At 40.1% G+C, this 20,586-nt stretch overlaps 1 protein-coding gene across 2 annotated transcripts in view; it reads left to right on the top strand.

Annotated features, from left to right (window-relative positions):
• Zfyve9 (zinc finger FYVE-type containing 9) overlaps nt 1-20,586 on the top strand; it is a 143,926-nt gene that overhangs the window by 106,534 nt on the left and 16,806 nt on the right. For both annotated transcript variants that reach the window (XM_029476023.1, XM_021160572.2), the window contains 3 exons: nt 2,462-2,566; nt 14,278-14,428; nt 17,940-18,020. In XM_029476023.1, the coding sequence (XP_029331883.1) occupies nt 2,462-2,566; nt 14,278-14,428; nt 17,940-18,020 (337 nt within the window). The remainder of the gene's footprint in view (nt 1-2,461; nt 2,567-14,277; nt 14,429-17,939; nt 18,021-20,586) is intronic.

Below are 20,586 nucleotides of genomic sequence, written 5' to 3'. Positions count from 1 at the left end.
CACCATTGCATACAGACTTGCTGGCCCTTGATATCCACCATTGCATACAGACTTGCTGGCCCTTGATATCCACCATTGCACACAGACTTGCTGGCCCTTGAGTTTCCAGGGTTCCTTCCTGCCTTTGCCTCCTGTCTCCTGCATGTACAGGTATTGGGATCACAAAAACATACACCATGAGCCAAACTTTTACATGGGTTCTTGTAATTCAAACTCAAGTCTTCATGCTTTCACAAGAAGCACTTTTACCCATTGAGCGGTTTGCTTAGCCCCATCATCCCTATTTATTAGCTAGTAAGATTGTTGCCCTATTTTGTTGTTGTTGTTGCCCTGTTATTGCCCTTAGCCTCATTACATTTTTAGTTTGAGGCCATCTCATTTAATTGTTCATGACCATTTGTGGTCCTTCAGCCTCAGCCTCTAGAGTAGCTGGGATTACAGGCACGAACCACTGATTTTTGTTTTTTAAAAAAAACAAAAACAAAAAAACTGTGGGGTGGGGGATGAGTGTGTGCTGGAAGTTCTTTTTTAAGAGAGAAAGAATTTTTGCCCGTCTCTGTGGGAAAGTCACAGCAGTAGGAATTAGCGGCAGCTGGTCACGCTGCATCTAGAGAAGCAGACCATGACCAGTGCTAGTGCTCAGCCTACTGTCTCCTTTTTACTGAGTCCAGGACCTCCAACCCTTGAATGATGCCTCCCACGTTAAATTGGGTCATCCCACCTCCATTAACTGAATCTAGATAATCCCTCACAGACAAATCCAGAGGCTAACCTAATCTAAATAATCCCTTTCAGGTGTTCCTAGGAGTTTGTCTCCTGTGTGACTCTGGATCTAGTCAAGGTGACAATATTAACCATCACACTCCTTTACTTTTTAAACCCAGCTATCTTTTTAAAACATCTGAAAGTCAAGTTTTTGTGACTCCGGCCTGTGATCCTCCCCAGTTACAGTGGTGAGGCAGAGGGATCATCACAAGTTTGAGACCAGGCACTGTGATTTTAGTGTGTGGAGAGCTGGGTATTTTTGTTTCCCATCAGTAGTCTTGTGCTCTGTTGCAAGTAGCACAGTCAAAGTACTTAGAAATGCCCTCCTCGGGCTGGTGAGATGGCTCAGTGGGTAAGAGCACCCGACTGCTCTTCCGAAGGTCCAGAGTTCAAATCCCAGCAACCACATGGTGGCTCACAACCATCTGCAATGAGATCTGGTGCCCTCTTCTGGAGTGTCTGAAGACAGCTACAGTGTACTTACATATAATAAATAAATCTTTAAAAAAAAAAAAAAAAGAAAAAAAAGAAATGCCCTCCTCTTCCCGTTCTAGCCTGTGTCTCCATGATTGTGAGTTTCAGCTTCTTATTCCAGCTATTAATAAAATTCAGAGTGATTTAAAAATTCTTCTTTGATCATATTCCATGTCCAATCCCATGACAAATATTGTCAGTTTTTTCTTTTTTCTTTTGGTTTTTTTGAGACAGGGTTTCTCTGTGTAGCCCTGGCTGTCCTGGAACTCAATCTGTAGACCAGGCTGGCCTCAAACTCAGAAATCCGCCTGCCTCTGCCTCCCAAGTGCCGGGATTAAAGGTGTGCGCCCCCACTGCCCGGCGTCAGTTTTTTCTTAATCTGACAGATTTTCCCTCTCTTTTGAACTGTTAACAGTTTACGGAATCACTGTCTCTTCCCTGAGTTATTTCTATTATGCGCATCTCCTCTCCTTTATCCTTTCTGTCTACTTAGTCTTCATAAAGAAATAAAAACAGGCCAGACACTTCCTCAGAATAGAAGTCAAACATTTTGTGGTATCAGGTGTGGTGACTCAGATCTGTAATCTCAGCTCTGAGAAGGCTGAGGCCAAAGAACTATGAAATCAAGGCTGGCCTGCAAACTTACTCCATAGTAAGTTCCAAGGCAACTTGGCTACATAACAAAACTGTGTCTAGAAAATAACTAAAGAAAGAGAAGAAAAATAATATCAAGCCCTTTAGTGATGACATATAAGAAGCAATGGCATCCAGCTAAATAGACTTCATCTTAGACCTGACTTGTGCTTCTGGTGCTTCCGCCAGCCTGGATAGCCACACACACAGTGTGCCTACAAATACTCACTGCATACCTAACATGTGCTGGGCTCTGCAGGTACAAGAACAAAACAAGTTAGAGCCTATACCTACTTGTAATTAAAAGACAGACCACTAAAAAAATACATATAAAACTGTTAAGTATCAATAAAACAGAGTAATAGTTTATTTAATATTATGGGTAAGGACGGAAGGAAGCCCTCTGGTTTACTGCCTTGTGGGCTTAGAGCTAGACTGCAGACAGTGAGGACTTCCATTGTGTCATCCTCTAGTTGTTTAAATAAGTAAGTTTATCCGGTAGTGTCATCATTTCTGTCCGTGCCACTTTTATTACTATAAATCAAACCCTACCATTTTGTCATGTTCTTCTTATTTCTGCTTTGCTCAGGACTTCCGAAATTACCAGTATACTCTGCCAGTTGTCCAAGGTTTAGTGGTTGATATGGAAGTTCGAAAAACAAGCATCAAAATTCCCAGCAACAGATATAATGAGGTAAGATTTTTTACCATGAAGGGGCATTTTTTTTTCATAATTGAAAAAATTGTGTGTATAATTGAATGTAAATTTCATCTTCAATTGTAGTAAACTCAGTTTGTATTAAATTTTATTTAATTCATTTATGTAAAATTTTATTATAGAAAAGTAGAGTGATAAATTCCAGACTTTTATAGTAATTGGTTATGTCATTTGATCTTTCAATATTGTGATAATGTTGCATTTTTATTAAAAAGCATAAAGTTAGCTATAGCATAGCTATAAAATTTCTGGTGGAATTTATTTTTTCTTTTTTTCCCTAGTATAACAAATAATTTGTTGTTCATTTGTTTTGCTTTTTTAGTTGAAAATAGACTTCTTTTTTCTTTTTTCTTTTTCTTTTCTTTTTTTTTTTTTTTGGCTTTTCGAGACAGGGTTTCTCTTTGTAGCCCTTGCTGTCCTGGTACTCACTCTGTAGACAAGGATGGCCTCAAACTCAGAAATCCACCTGCCTCTGCCTTGCAAGTGCTGGGATTAAAGGCGTGCACCACCACTGCCGGGTTTAGACTTCTTTTTCATAAATATGTTCTGATTAAGGTTTCCCCTCCTCCCAATTCCTTCCAGATCTTCTTTGACTTCCCACTCACTCAAATCTATACCCCTTCTCTCTTTCTCTCTCAGAATGCAAGCATGAGTCTAAAAAATAATAAAGTAATGTAAGGCAACATAAGATAAAAATAAAACCAAACAAACTGGAATAGGATGAAACACACAAACTACCAGAAGAAAAAGCCAAAGAGAAAGCACCAGAAACACATATAGATGCAGAGGCACATATTTGCATACACAGAATAAAAGATATCAGTTGCTAATGAGGTGACCTTATTTGAAGATAGGGTCTATTCTACAGCACAATTTAAATGAAGTAATTTAGGAAAGCCATAATACCATATAACTAATACTGTCTCACCTTTCTTTCAAACTGGATGTCCCTCCCTTCCACTTCCTGTCTCTCCATCCATCTTGGCTCCTTCTTACTCTCTATGGTTTTGGTTGCTTGTTCTGCCTCTTGACCTATGCTTAACTTTATTTAATTCTATTTACAATAAAAATAAAGGTCTTAGATTAAAGGTGTGTGCTAGGGCTGAGCCACGCCACAACTAGAGACAGGTTTTTCCAGTAGATAACACAGCCTCAGGGTTCACAGTGTTTAAATAAAAAGGAAAGATTTTAATTCTAACACAGTAACACTGTTTACAATAATGAAGCTGTTTCTACGAAACTTTGACAGCGTCCAGCTTGGTTGTATTTAACAGTCTCAGTTCAAAGTTCCGGAAGATGTTGTGTCATTCTTCTATGAACTCAGCAGTAGTGTTTTTCAGCTAAGTGGCAATCCTGGCTAGGTAGAGCACAGCAGTCAACATAAAGGACTCTGCCTTTGAAGTGTCCAGTCCATCATTGTAAGTCCACCCTTAGGACATAAGGCAGTGACTGAATATAAGGTTTTCCATGCCTCTTAAAATGTCCAGGTTTGTTTCTCAGAGATGTAGAGCATGTGAGACCTTGTTACCAGACAGGCATAAGTGTAAGGCTGAATGCACTCACACTCCAGGAATCTCAAAAATGAGAATGACAGGGGTAGAGCCATTTCCTACCTGTCTCTACTGCTCTGGAACCCATAACCATGACACCCCACTGAGAGGACCATCTCAGTCAGTCACATAGCATAAAAACCTGGTGTGACACCCCACTGAGAGGACTATCTCAGTCAGTCACATAGCATAAAAACCTGGCGTTCTCCATGCTGATGAGGTATCTAGATAGGCCCGAGTATTCAGCCAATGAACTTCCCTTCCTGCAAAAGGTATTTAATCCCTGGTTCACCCCCCAAAAAGATGAGTGCATTCTTACCCACCATCAAATAAACCAGTATGAACAAGCAGGGATCATCTCTTCATTAAGGATTTTAGCTCGGGGGAAGGTCTTCATCATAAAGAGCCACGGCCAAGACTCCCAGGGAAGGTCTTCTCTCCTCAAGCCTCTCCATGCTCTCTGTAGTCACTCAGTCAGATTGGGTTCTGCCCATCCTGGGCTCTGCCCTTCCCCTCTCCACCTGTCATACAGATGCCTGGAGGGAAAGGTAGACCTGTGGACCCCCAGTTCCTAACTCCCTCTCTAGGTACTATGCCAACAGCTCTTGGCTACCCAGAGAGAAGATGGATCCACTGTGGACTCCCCACATTGGACTTTACTCTGCCTTCTCCTGGCTGCAGGGGAATAATTATTCTTCATATATGGAAAGTATTTGTAATAGAAGCCAACAGGCAAATGTTGGTGGACTCCTTTTTGCTTTATGAAGGGTCTCCAGTTGCCAGTTCACCAATAAATCTGATACCCATAATTAGAATATAATCTGGTTCAATATTGATCAGGGTTATATGCACAGAAATGAGCTTACTGGCAGTCACAAAAGCTGCTCTTTGTTCCTGTCCCCACTGGAAACTAGCTCCCTTTCTAGTAACCATTGAGAGGGTCTTTATGATAATCTGTAAATATAGTATTTGATTTCTCTAACATGCAAACATACCAATTAGGAACTGTATCTGAGTTTTGTCCCTGGGTGGTGGGATTAAAGGTGTGTGCCACCACTGCCTTGTTCTCTGTAACTCCAGAATTTAGAAAATAACTAATTTATAGAGATCAGCCTGTCTTTGCTAGGATTAAAGGCATGGCTACCATTGCCCTGCTCATATATTATATCTTAGCTCCAAATTGCTCCAACTCTTAAAGATTTAGAAAACAAGTTATAATTATAGTAACCCTTTGAATTTACTTAACACTATTTTAATCTCTTAACTGTGTTTTTTAATACTAAACAGCAAACATCCTTTTCAAAAGCATTTTATTCCAGTAAGGCAAGTGTGCCTTTGGTAAATTATTCAAAAATACTATTTTTTATTTTTTCCTGCATGATCATATGAAAAGCATTTGTTAGTCTTTATGAGTTAGTTTGGACTAAATGACCAAGCTGTCTGATAAACTATGGACTCTCCTTATTCAGTACGTCTCTACTGTTCAGATCTAGTCTATCACTTGATGTATCCACAGCTTTTCTCCTCCTATGGAAAAAAAAGACAAAATTTCTTCTTCAACCTAACACATAGCCCAGTTTTCACTCGGAGGGCAGCACATCTTTAAAAACACACAGGCCAGTTAACTCAGAAGTTTTGCTCTGCTAGCCAGTGTCTCTGCAACTGCTGTTGTATGACCTGAAGAGTCTGTTTAATATTTTTCTCAGAAGCATTTGTTATTTTATGGTTTGTTTCTGAGATTGGGGGAATGTTTATCTGTGTTTTGCATTGCTACAACAAATCACATTCCCATAAATTCATGACTCTGTTAGCCATATATGGCTTTAATTTTTCTCTTTGTCCTTCTGGCCCTATAAACTCAACCGATCTTGGACTTTGTTTCACCTGAAATAAAGTTCCAGTCTCTAGAAGCCGATTATTTACCTCCTGAAGGTGCAAAGATTTTGGTGGAATTATTGTTACATCTGCACCTTTGTCTACTAAACCTTAAATTTCAATGCCATTTATGTGTATTTTTGGATTTGGCCTCTGATCATTTTTAGCAATTTGCCAAAGTATTTGTTTTCTTGTTTCTCCTGAATTTTTTGTTTTATTTACTGAAGTTACTATGTCCTTGATTTCATCCAGAACAGTGTTGTTTTTAACAACAGGCATTGACTTTAGCTGCTCTGTAGATATGGAAATGATTGAATCAAATTGGATATCAGGACCTGACGGAGGCCCCCTAGGGTGTTTCCCATGGCAAAGGATTACCTTGGCTGTCCCTTGTTGATCTGTGTTTATTAGTCCAATACCGGCCTTTATTTACCACACCTTCTGTTAGGGCCTTCTTTTTGGGTTATCTCTAGAAAACAAAAACAAAAACAAAAAAAACAGTGTTTCCAGGATCATCTTGCCTACAGTCCCTTTCCAGATGACCTTGGTTACCACAAGTAAAACATCTGATGTTTTGATTTTTCTTAAAACTTTCTCCTATCAGAGTAGCATCATAAACATAAGATCCAATATCAGCCGTATTTCTAATCCATTTATCTATTGGTGTTAATCTCATCTTTAAAGACCTAATCACCCTTTTGCATTCTGGATTAGCATTTTCAAAAGCCAGTGATTCAGTTGGTATTTTTCTGACTTCTGAATCTGATACTATTCTATTTACAGATGAAGTCAATCTTTGCAAAAAAAAGTAAGTAAAGGCTTATTTTAGGCCTTGTATAATTTTAGTATATGACTCAGACCTCTTTCCTGATTTTTCAACCTTGTCCCAAGCATTTAAAGCTGTTAAAACAACACAGTGTCAAGGTATGATCATCAAAGTCAAGCTGCCTTTGTAACTCGGCATACTAACCTTCACATAGCACCTGAGCTTGGGAAATATTGAGACCTCTGGCCCTAAGTCACTATCCTATGACCCTAGCTTCCTCTTCCATTGTATCTGAGAACCCTCTAATATTTTTGTAAAGATTTATTTATTTATTTTATGTATATGAGTATACTGTAGCTATCTTAAGACACACCAGAAGGGCATCAGGTCTCATTATAGATGGTTGTGAGCCACCAAATGGATGCTGGGGATTGAACTCAGGCCCTCTGGAAGAACAGTCAGTGCTCTTGACTGCTGAGCCATCTCACCAGCTCAAGAGAACCCTCTAATACTGCTGTTGTCAAATCTTTCTAGTCTTGAGGGATAATTCTGAGATGCCCACAAACTAAGTGCTTCAAATAGGGTGAATACACACCATCCAAAACAATTGTTTTCTTAAATTTCCTCAAATCGAATATGTCTATAGGATTCCATTTAGTTTCTTCATACCCTTGGGGTACCTATTGTCTGCTGGTAGTTCTTGTACAGTATCTGGATAAACTAAGGTTGGTTTTCTAACAACTTAGGGCCACCCCTTTTTAGTTTCATCATGCAGTGGTACCATAAGTTCTTGTCTAAATTCCTCTGTCTTTGTCTGAATTTTTCTGTTATTTTCATCTATAAGTCTTTCTAAAGCTTGCATCTTATCCATTTTTCATATTTGGCACAAAAAACCACCATGGCTCTTAAGGATAAATATTAATTACTAGACTGATAGTAATTATCACCAGTATTATGTCAATTTCAATTAAGTCATTTATCTTTTCATTTTCTTCTAGTATTTTCACACCATCTAAAATAGCACTATACAGGGTCCTAATTCCCTATATTATGATATTTTTCATACTTAAGGTAGGAGAGAATTTTCTTTTCAGTATTACTTAACTCTCTCCTTGAGGACTTCCAGATGACTTACCAAATCTGGTGGCTTCTTATTTTGTTCACAGCTGGCATGATTTCTCTGACCATGTGGTCGTGGTCCTGTTATGTGTTGGAACACCAAATGTTGGTTTTGTTTTTTTTTTAAACAAAATCTCAATCGTTTGATTTTACCAATGAAGACCTGGGAGCCAGATGTTGGGGTGAAATCCTGCTGCTCAGAGAGGCAGAGAAAGCACCCAGCTGACCTTCCTCCTCAGCAATGTCTCATCAAGAATGCCCCTCTCTCACTGTCTCAAAAACCTCCTTCAAACTGAATGTCCCACTTCTACCTTCTGTGTGTCTGTCCATCCTCCTAACTCCCTCTTACTCAGTGTTTTTTCTTAATAATCTCATGCTCACTTCCCTTCAACTGGTTGCTCTTACCTCTTGACTTATAGTTGGCTTTATTTAATGTTGTGTATAATATTAAAGCAGAAAGTTCTTCAATTAAAGGAGTATGCTAAGGCTGGGCCACACCACAGCTAAAAACAGATTTTTCCTGTAAGTAACACAATCCCAGGGATCACAATGTGATCAAATATCCTGCAACTTATCCATTAGAGAGTCTTAAATATATGTACCTGCTTGGTTGCCAGGGACTGCTTCTGGCCACGTGTATGAGTAAAATGACACAGATCTTAGTGACAACACTGAAACTGATTCTGACTGTAGCAGTTTGAATGTGAATGGCCCCATGGGCTCACCTATTTGAATTAGTCATCCTCAGTTACAGGATCTGTTTGGGAAGAATTGGGATGTGTGGCCTTGTTGGAGTTTTGTCACTGGGGCTGGACTTGAGATTTCAAAGCCCATGCCAGTCTCTCTCTCTCTCTCTCTCTCTCTCTCTCTCTCTCTCTCTCTCTCTCTCTCTCTCTCTCTCTCTCTCTCTCTCTCTCTCTCTGCCTATAACTTGTGTTTCCAGCACATGTGCTTTCGATGCTGTCTATCTGCCATGATGGTAAAGAACTAGTCCTCTGAAATAGTAAGCAAACCTCCAATTAAATGCTTTCTTCTATAAATTGCCTTGGTCATGGTGTTTCTTCCCAGCAATAGAACAGTAACTAAGACACTTTTATACTGCCTTGTCTTCCTTTCCTATGTGAACTATTTTTAACCACTAAAAAAGAATTTAGTATATAGTTTTGTAATTACATAGAGGCTGATCTCCGTTTGCATACATTGCTTTGGGTTAGGATAAGTATATCAGCTTACCACATGAGATGTTTATATTGACCCTCTTACTGGTAAGAAAATGTAATGGTTTAGCACAAATTCTCCTTTAATTCCAGAGCAATCACTAAAACATGTGGGGTGTTGGGGAGTAGTCCTAAATCCAGGCATAGTAGTCCTTGCTTATACTCCCAACACTTCAGGAGGCTGAAGAAGGATCATGAGTTCACAATCAACCTAAACTCCATAGTAAGACCATGTCTCAAAATAAAAAATAAAATCAAAAGGAAGAAAGGAAATAAGAAAGAAAAAGAGAGAGAGAGAACCCGGCTTATTTATTTATTTTTTTTTTTAGTTTAGAGAGAGAGAGAGAAAGAAAAAGAGAGAAAGAGAAAAAGAAAGTGTGAGAAGTAGGACTCTTGCAAGTAAGAAGCATATTTGGGTATAGTTAGGAAGGGAGGCAGACAGGAAAATTTAGTTTGGGACTAGAACATCAGAATCATGATTCTAAGTGGTAAACAAGATAAAGTATAACATCAGAGCTGGGCTTTGAATATTATATAGAAATAATCAAAGCAGTTAAGATTACATGAAATCCAGGTATATCTAGGAAAAATATAATCAGATTACTGTGGATAAAGTATATACACTAGTATTGAGAAAGGGATAGATAGAAGCGATACGGAATTTAAATTGCTGGAGTACAGAAATAACACAAGGAAGACAGTCAAGCACTCATCATCAGGTGATAAGCATAAGTGTATTTCATGGTTAGTAAAAATCTATCTGGGAAAATCTTCTTTTGAAATGAACATAATTTTAAAGGAAAATAAAATATGCTAATTCAGCTCTAGGGAGAATAGAAGTTTACCCTGTTGGACTTGTAATTAGCATCCAGATGAATCAAGGAAGTGATTTCCTTCAGTGCCGGGTAATTTATTCAGCATGCTTGAATTGAACATGTTTCTAGGTCTGCTTAGTGTAAACACAATTAGAAACCTCTTTAGCGTCATGCTTTGGAGGAAATGATGGATGTGGCTCTCTTTAAATTGCTACATGTAGTCATCTCCCTTTCACATGATACAGATGCAAATTGCAAATGATAAATTAGTCTCCAGTAGACTCTAGCTTGTATAAGCCTACTGATTTAAGTTTGCATTTAAGAAGTACTATGTCTTATATCGCAAAGGCCCTTGCTGCCAGGTCTGACCACCTGCATTTGATCTCCTGGGATCTACATGATAAAAGGAAAGAACCAACTCCATAAAGTTGTCTTCTCTCTCTCTCTCTCTCTCTCTCTCTCACACACACACACACAAAATAAATAAACTAAATTAAAATGTTTATTTAAAAAACATAGAGTTCAATAAATGGTGCTGGTACAACTGGTGGTTATCATGCAGAATAATGCAAATTGATCCATTCTTATCTCCTTGTACAAAGCTCAAGTCTAAGTGGATCAAAGACCCCCACATAAAACCAGAAACACTGAAATGTATAGAGGAGAAAGTGGGGAAAAGCCTCGAAGATATGGGCATAGGGGAAAAATTCCTAAACAGAACAGCAATGGCTTGTGCTGTAAGATCAAGAGTCGACAAATGGGACCTCATAAAATTGCAAAGCTTCTGTAAGGGAAAAGACACTGTCAATAAGACAAAAAGGCCACCAACAGATTGGGAAAGGATTTTTACCAATCCCAAATCTGATAGGGGACTAATATCCAATATATACAAAGAGCTCAAGAAGCTGGACTCCAGAAATTCAAATAACCTCATTAAAAATGGGGTACAGAGCTAAACAAAGATCTCTCAACTGAGGAATACGAATGGCTGAGAAGCACCTGAAAAAAATGTTCAACATCCTTAATCATCAGGGAAATGCAAATCAAAACAACCTTGAGATTCCACCTCAACACCAGTCAGAATGGCTAAGATCAAAAATTCAGGTGACAGCAGATGCTGGCGAGGATGGTGGAGAAAGAGGAACACTCCTCCATTGCTGGTGGGATTGCAAGCTTGTATAACCACTCTGGAAGTCAGTCTGGCAGTTCCTCAGAAAATTGGACATAGTACTACTGGAAGATCCAGCAATACCTCTCCTGGGCATATACCTAGAAGATGTTCCAACTGGTAATAAGGACACATGCTCCACTATGTTCATAGCATGCCAGAAGCTAGAAAGAACCCAGATGTCCCTCAACAGAGGAATGGATACAGAAAATGTGGTACATTTATACAATGGAGTACTACTCAGCTATTAAAAACAATGAATTTATGAAATTCTTGGGCAAATGGAGGATATCTAGAGGATATCATCCTGAGTGAGGTAACCCAATCACAAAAGAAGTCACTAGATATTTAAAATGTATTACGAGGTATACAGTGCTGTGCTGGCATAGAATAGAATTTAGGACTGAGAGATTCTTCTATGTGTGGCTAGTTGGTGTGAACAAGGGTGCTGTAGGGACCCCTCAATGGCAAGAGACCTTCCACAGATGGCACTAACACAACTGTGCCTCCACACGGAAGATGGTGAAACACAAAAGCTTTGAACTCTTTGGGTTTCACAAAATAGTCATGGCACTTTTCCTTTATATTTTCGCCATTCTTTTTTGTCTGTTATCTGACTCACAGACTTACTCAAGGTTGCACATCTTACACTTCATGCTGACCCCTCTGCTGACACAGAATAGGATGGATATGGGAAGGGGAATGTAGTTAGCCTTTCCTAGTGCCTGGTAGCCAAAAAACCTCAACAAAACTGATAAAACCAGTGTGTGTTTTGCTAAAGACATCTCAAACAAGGATGTTAAAAACAAGTAAATTTTACTTACTCAGAGCCAGAATAACAATGGACCAGCAAACTAAATAAAAGCAATAAAACCATAAAGTTACACACTATAATCCCAGCACTGGGAGACAGAGACAAGAGCAAAACAATTCTCAGCTACACGGCTATATAGTGAGTTGGAAGCCAATCTGAACTACATGAGACAATATCTCATAACCCTGGCCCCTGCCAAAAATGAAAGCGAGCAGACAACTCAGCAGCAAAAAATAAACAATGTCACTACAAAATGAGCAAAGGAATGTGTCTTGGTTACTGTTTTGTTGCTGTGAAGGGACACCATGACCAAGGCAACTCTTATAAAAGAAAGCATTTAATTGAGGACTTGCTTAGAGTTTCAGATGTTTATTTTCATCATGGTGGGTAGGTTGGTGGCATGCAGGCAGGTGCTGGACCTGAGGGTACACCCTGGTCTACAGTCTGAGAAGTCTCTGGGGTTGGCATGGGTTTTTGAAACCTCAAAGTTTATCCCCAGTAATACACTTCCTCCAACAAGGCCACACCTCCAAATCCTTCCAATCCTTTCCAATAGTGCTGCATCCTGGTGCCTAAAAGTTAAATATATGAGTCTATGGGGCATTCAAAGCACAACAGACTACATAGTTGTTTTCCAAAGGTAAGTAAACACACACACAAACTTTTTTAAAAATGAAATAGTGAGGTAGGTGGTGGTAGCACACACCTTTAATTCTAGCACTCAAGAGGCAGAGGCAGGCAGATCAGTGAGTTCAAGGCCAGCCTGGTTTACAAAGCAAGTTCTGAGACAGCCTGGGCTACACAGAGAAACTATGCCTCAAACAAACAGACAAATAAACAAAACCCAAAATAAAACACTGTTCTATGTTATAATTTGAATGAGCCTTCAAAGCATTGTGCTGATGGTCTGAGATATGGAGAGGTGGCTTGGTGGTTAGATGCACATGTTCCTGTAGAGGAACCCAGGTTCAATAGTAAGCTCCCACATAGCAGTTCACAATTGTCTATAACTCCAGTTCGAGGGGATGGTCTGGCTTTTTCTTCTAACCCCCACAGACACCAGGCACACACATGGTGCACATACATACATTCAGACAAAGCATAATACACATAAAAATAAAATAAATATAAACAAGCAACCACAACAATAACCCTTATGCTGAGAAGCATAGCTAGATCAGATGGTCATATTTTATGTGGTTCAGTTTATACAAAACACTTGGGAATGCTTAGAAACAGAGCAGATGAATGGGTACAGGAAGGAAATGGTGTTGCTATTTATCACAGAGATAGAAATGGAGACTGTAACAAGATTCAGATTAACTGTTGAAAGGATAGGGCATTTAAAAAAGAACAGTAAGTTAAACAGATGTGAAAACATAAAGGAAAAATGAGGAAAATGAACACTAACTTAATCTAGCTGGAGTTTAACATCCAGGGAAGTTTGGTCTTTAAAAAAAAAAAAAAAGAAATGGCCCAGGAACTTTCTTTTTCTCTTGTGTGTGCATATGTCTGTGCACATGCAAATACCAGAACAGGATGTCTTCTGTCCTGATGTCTACCATGTTCTCTTGAAAAAGGATCTTTTATAGAACCTAATGGCCACGAAGTCACAGCAACCCTCCTGCCTCTGACCCTCCTATGCACAGGAGTTGCAGGAAGTCATAACCATACCTACCTCTTTATCTTATAAGTGCTGGGATCTAAACTCATGTTCATACTTGCCCAGTGAGTGCTCCAGGCAACTACATCCCTAGCTCCCATGTGCTTTTCCAGTTAAATTTATAATTACCATCTTTACTGTTTTGAAAAGGATACAGCTAGACATTAAAATTCATTAAGGAACTCAAAGATATGTTATTACAATTAACTAAATGAATTTCATAACTGTCTAGAGAAAAGTCTTAGTTTCGATATTGAAAAAGGTGCAAGATGCAGATAAGTTGGTACATTGTTTTAGAAGTAGAATTTAAGAGTGTGTGTCCTCACAGAGTGCAGCGAGTAGAGAAACTACTACACTTCACCAGTTTGTAACTTGGAAAAGACAAAACAGTTGGACATGGTGATGCACACCTTTAATCCTAGCACGCTGAAGACAGAGGCAAGTGGATGCCTAAGAATTCAAGGCCAGCCTGGTTTACATAAGAGTTCTAGGCCATCTACATAGTGAGACCATGTCTCAATAACAACAACAGACAAAATAATTGCAAAATATACATTGCTTATATGTCTAAATTGCATAGGGAACTTTGGTATTTCTAAACTAACTGCGACTGACTTTTTGTCTTCGAGAAGGTGGTGGTTTACCATGTTAGAAGTTACCCTTCCTTGCAGAAAAGGCTAACCCTGCTCTTTAATTGCAGATGATGAAAGCCATGAACAAATCCAATGAACACGTCCTGGCGGGAGGTGCCTGCTTCAATGAAAAGGCAGATTCTCATCTTGTGTGTGTACAGAACGATGATGGAAACTATCAAACCCAGGCCATCAGTATTCACAATCAGCCCAGGAAAGGTAAGCAGTCCAACTCCAGGAGGAATCTTGTATTCATTTGTTCACTCATTTAAATGATTTATTATTATATATGTATGGGTGTTTTGTCTACATTTATGTCTGGTTCCAACAAAGTTGAGAAGAGTACATTGGACCCCCTGGGCCTAGAACTCCAGACATTGCAAGCCAGCCACAATGGGTCCTGTGGAAGAACAGAGAATGCTCTTAACCACTGAGCCATCTCTCCAGCCCCTATTGTATTTTAATTATTAAAGTTTGTAGCAGGGTCCCACCATGTACTACCAGCTGACCTGGAATTCATTATGTGATTAGGCTGGCCTCTGCCTAGTGAGTTGCTGAGATTAAAGGTATATACCACCATACCTGGCACAGTGGAGAATTTTTATAATGGAAGGTTATTCTGTTGAAGTATTGGATGTCTCAGATCTCTATCACCTATTTTCTAGTATATATATGACCACAAATTAACTTTTTCAAGTATATTTTGAGGATTATTTTCCCTACTCAAGTAGCTATCTGGCTCTTTGAGTCTTAACATTTGCAAAAGGAATCTTTGGTATAGAGGGAATCATTTTTTTAACAACCTGTCGGGGCTGGAGAGCTGGCTCAGCAGCTAAGCACCCATGCAGCTCTTTCCCTTTGCATTCACTCATTTTTTTATTTGTTTGTCAAGACAGGGTTTCTCTGTGTACTCTGGGCTGTACTGGAACTTGCTTGAGATCTGCCTGCCTCTGCCTCCACCTCCACCTCCCAACAGTTGCAGTTAAAGGCAAGTGTCACCACTCCTGGCTCAATCAGGACAGCTCCTTCAGAAGACGTTTTCCTTTCCCTGCACCCACACAGGGCAGGGTCACCTGTCATCCAGCGCCAGGGGAAGCCAGTGCCTCTGGGCTCTGCACTTACCTGCAGGATCTCAAGTGTGTAGGCTTGCCCCCTCCTCCCACATACACAATTTAAATAACAAAAATAAATATTTTTAAAAGAAAATTTTAGAGCTGTCTTCGGATATTAAGAGGCCAACATTGGTACCTGAAGCTGAGACTAGGTGCTGTATTGAGAGTAAGAGTAGATAGCATTTGTAGTTCAGAGATGCAGATGAATCGGCTCATTTGCATCTGAAGGAAGACTTTTGGCTCTAAGTGTGGGCTCACCACTTACAAAGGAATACTACTCTCAGATATGGCTGCTGACCTGAGATCTTAAAAGATGAGTGGTTTCAGAACACTTGAATTCAAGAAGCCTTGTTCAGATGACAGTACCCAAAATGCCCCTCAGGTCCTATGATTTGAAATGGTCTCATTGTCAGGTCTGGTGCCGTGTAGAGGGATCCTGTCTCAAAATAATGGATGGACAGACGGATGGACAGACAGACAGACAGATATGTAGGTAGAATGATAGGTAGATAGATGCAGTATTTACATAAAGTCTTAAATCTGGGAAACCTGTGTTAAGTAAATTTAAGCCATTTGATATGTTGCCTGCCTTCAGTCTGGTTTTCTCAAGAGAAGAATGATGTCTATCTAACTTTTCCCAAAGTTTTGAACCACAAACTTAATTTCCCTCCCTGTTCCTACTAAAACTGTTCCTTTTGTTCCTTGTGTATTTTGTGAAGCATTCCCTGTGGAAGGAGATGAAGAATTAGCTACTTCTTTTTTAAATGTGAAAATAAAGATTCAGTTTATTCTCTAATAGCTACAAAATCTAGAACCATTTAGAAAGAAGGTAGCTAAGGATGCAGCTCAGTTGTACAGTGGTTAACTAACAGATATGAGGCCTTAGAAATAGTAATGTACAGAGCAGTATCCAGTGAGCAAAAGTCACAGGAAGCCACAGTTGGCTCAGTTTGAGTCATGGTTTGCAATTTTGAGAGTTATCTAGATGCTTAGCTTGTGTCTGCATCTGATAAAGACTGGATCACTACCTTATAGGATTAATCAGTAGGAAACTGGATTAGTTCAGTCCAGTTTAAGTTGTAGGAAAATAGCCAGGTGGTGGTGCATGCCTTTAATTCCAGCACTTGGGAGGTAGAGACAGGTGGATCTCCAAGTTCAAGGCCAGCTTGGTCTGCAGCGTGAGTTCTAGACAGCCAGGGCTACACAGAGAAGCCCTGTCATGAAAAAGTCAAAAAAGAGGTAGGAAAATAAGAGCAGTATAGTAAGGTTTTTGTAAAATTAAATATGATCACGTTCTTTAGATTTTGGAGAGACAGTGGTAGTTCATGTGAGTGTGTACACATGCATAGAAATGTGTATGTGCTTAGCTTTGTACATTTCTACGTGGAAGCCTGAGACCAGCATTAGGTATCTTCTTCAGTGGCTTGCTCACTGTGTTTGTTTGTTTGTTTGTTTGTTTTTAACATTTATTAATTATGCTTGTGTGGGGGTCAGAGAACGATTTGAGATAATTAGTTTTTCTCCTTCCAACATATGGGTCCCAGGGATAAAAATCAAGTCACCAGATTGATGACAAGTGCCTTTACCTACTGAGTCAACTAGCCAGCCTCAGACTTATTTTCCGAGACAGGATCTCTCATTGAACCTGGAGCCACTGTTTGGCTAGACTAGTTGGCCGGTGATTCCTGGGAGCCACTTGTCCCCATCCCCTCGCCTGAATTACAGATGCAGAGGAGCCAGACTCTGGTCCTCATGGTTATAAAGCAGGTCTATCAACTAAGCTGTCTTCCAGCCCCAAGTATTTATTCTAGATAGGCCTTTAAACTAACTCTCCTGGGGAAGTGAGATGCACACCTTTAGTCCCAGCACTCAGGAGGTGGAAACAGGTGGGTCTCTGGGAGTTTAAGAGCAGCCTGGTCTACAGAGTGAGTTACAGCACAGCCAGAACTACAGAGTGAGACCCTGTCTCAAAGCAAATAAAAACATCAAAACAAACAAGCAAAATAATTCTACTTGGCAGATAAAGTAGCTAAACAGACCTCATCTTGCTCTTCAGTTGACACTTCTTTTTATTTCCTTTTTAAAACAACTTCAATATATACTTGATTATAAAATAGAAAATTTGGAAATTGGTAGATAAAGAGTTACAAACCTTTCCTGTGAAGAGCCAAGTGATTAATATCTTAGCCTTGACAGTGTTTGCCACCAGTGGCTCTAGTAGAGTTATAGCACTGGACTGCCTGAGAAAATATGTAAGTGAATAGGCTTTGTTCCAATAAACACTTATTTCAGAAATATGCTGCAAGCCAAGCTAACCATAGGACCTGAACATTATTTTTTTCATAAAATTTGTAAAAAAAAAATTGTTGAAAAAGTTTGTAAAATTTTAAAAGAAATTTTGTAAAATTCTTCTTGATTGAGAAAGGGTTCAGCAAGATAGAGGATTAATTGTATCTTAATTCTTCCACACACCTATGGTTAGTTAGCATTGCAACTGATTGGTTAGTCACACACAGTGCTGTTTTGTTTTCTGTATAATGATACCTAGAATACCCAGTTTATGTCAGTGCCCGTCTCAGCAGTCTGTCCTCACTAACCTATTTTCATGTTTGTTGTAGTGACTGGCGCCAGTTTCTTTGTGTTCAGTGGCGCACTGAAATCCTCTTCAGGATACCTTGCCAAGTCCAGTATTGTAGAAGGTAAAGGATGAATTGTTTATTCTGCATGCCTCAGTTTGATCCAGATTTTACAGCTGAAAATGGGCACCATTGAGAATGTGTGAGGGCTGTGGGTATAGTTTGGGTAGGTAAAGTTTGCCTCAGTGTACAAACCAGATGTAGTCAGACCTGTAATCCAGCACTGGGGAAATGGAGGCATTAGTTTAAGTTCACTCTAGAGAGTTCAAGGATAGCCTAGGCTACATGAAACTGTGGGGGTGGGGCTTGACACTGCTATAGATGTCTAACCTGTATTTTTTTTTATTCAGAGATATACTATTCTTCAACAGATTAAAACTGTCACAAGAGTAGGGTATGGTAGCATGAACTGCCAGCTAGTCAGGAGGCTGAAGCAGGAAGCTCACTGGAACCCAGGAGTTCTAGAGCAGTCTAACCAACATAGCAAGAAAACCTGGGAAGCAAACAAAAGCTGGCATGGAGTACCTAGTTCTCCAGTGAAGGGAATCAGTACAGGTGCCACAGGCACTTGTGAGATGTTAGAGATGGCTATTCACACATCTCATATAGAATGCCTAGGGTAATATTATAGATACCATATTCAGTTTTTTGACAGTGTAAATGATGTCACTCCCACCCATCCACAGAAATACTGCCACTATCCCTGAAGTACAGAATGAAGTATGCTTGCTGCAGTTAGACATGGCGCACCCCCGATAGAGGCTGATTACCACCTGGGAAGGGCAGGCCAACACGCTGTTTACTTTGTTTTTTCCCCCGTTTACTTTCTTTTTGTCCTTGTTCTTTGCTGTACTTGGTCTAGTTATTCCTTTTGGGTATTTATTAATTTATTTATATATTTTTACATCCATATTTTATTCCCCCACCCCGTTCACCCTCAGACTGTTCCACATTCCATAGCTCTTCCCAACACCCCTGTCTCCATGTGGATGTCCCCACCCTCCACCCCACCTAACATCTAAACAGCCTGGGGCCTCCAGTCTCTTGAGGGTTAGTTGCATCTCTGAATGAACACAGACCGGGCAGTCATCTACAGTATGTGTGTTGGGGGGCTTATATTAGGTGGTTTATGCTGCCTGTTTTTTGGTCCAGTGTTTGAGAGATCTTGGAGGTCCAGATGAATTAAGACCGCTGATCCTCCTACAGGATCACCCTTCTCCTCAGCTTCTTTTTGCCTAACCTAATTCAACAACAGGGGTCAGCTGCTTCTGTCCATTGGTTGGGTGCAAATATCTGCATCTGACCCTTTCAGCTGCTTGTTGGGTCTTCCAGAGTGCAGTCATGCTAGATCCCTTTTTGTGAGCACTCCATAGCCTCAGTAATAGTGTCAGGCCTTGGGACCTTCCCTAGAGCTAGATCCCACTTTGGGCCTGTCGCTGGACCTTCTTTTCCTCCGGCTCCTCTCCATTTCCATCCTTGTAATTCTTACAGACAGGAACAATTATGGGTCAGAGATGTGACTGTGGGCTGGCCCCCCTCTCACTCATCTGATACCTTGTCTTCCTGCTGGAGGTGGGCTCTATAAGTTCCCTCTCCCTACTGTCAGGCATTTCATCTAAGGTCCCTCTCTTTGAGTCCTGAGAGTCTCTCACCTCCTAGGTCTCTGGTGCATTCTGGAGGATTCCCCCAACCTTCTATCTCCTGAGGTTGCCTGTTTTCATTCTTTCTGCTGGCCCTCCGGTCTTCAGTCCTTTTCCTTCACCCAATACTACATCAGCCCCCCCCCCAAACTCCCCTCCTCCCTGTCCACTTTCCCTCCCAGGTCCCTCTCTCCCTCCCCACTTGTGATTGCTTTCTTCCCACTCCCAAGGGACTGAGGAGTCTTCACTTGGGCACTTCAACTTTTTGAGTTCTGTAGACTATATCTTTTTTTCTTTTTCTTTTTTTTTCATTTTTGGCTAATATCCACTTACTATGCATCTCCTTTTGGGTCTGAGATACCTCACTTAGGATGATATTTTCTAGTTTCATCCATTTCCCTGCAAAAGTCAGGATGTCCTCGTTCTTAATAGCTGAGTAATATTTCATTGTGTAAATGAACCACATTTTCTGTATCCATTCTTCTGTTGTGGGACATCTAGGTTGTTTCCAGCTTCTGGCTGTCACAAATAACATAAATATCACAAATGAACATAGTGGAATACATGTCCCTGTGGCATTGTAGGGCATCATTTGGGTATATTATTCCCAAGAGTTGTATCGCTGAGTCTTCAGGTAGATCTATTTTCAATTTTCTGAGGAACCTCCAGACTGATTTCCAGAATGGTTGAACAGTTTGCAATCCCACCAGCAATGGAGGAGTGTTCCTCTTTCTCCGCATCCTCGCCAACATCCTTTTGGGGTTTTGAAACAGGGTTTCTCTGTGTAACAGCCTTGGCTGTTCTGGGAACTTGCTCTGTACACCATGCTGTCCTGGAATTCACAGAGATCCGCCTTCCCCGTCTTGGTCTAGTTATTCTTGTTGTGTTACAAACCACCCAAATTTTGATGTTGTAAAGCAGTTCTTTTATCATGCTTGCTGACTCCTCTAGCTAAGGAGTCTTTTTTTTTTTTTTTTTTTTTAAGATTT

Source organism: Mus caroli, chromosome 4 (assembly GCF_900094665.2).
Source record: "Mus caroli chromosome 4, CAROLI_EIJ_v1.1, whole genome shotgun sequence".
NCBI lineage: Eukaryota > Metazoa > Chordata > Mammalia > Rodentia > Muridae > Mus > Mus caroli.
Note: the sequence above shows the minus strand (reverse complement) of the source record. Positions and strands in the feature narration are given on the sequence as shown.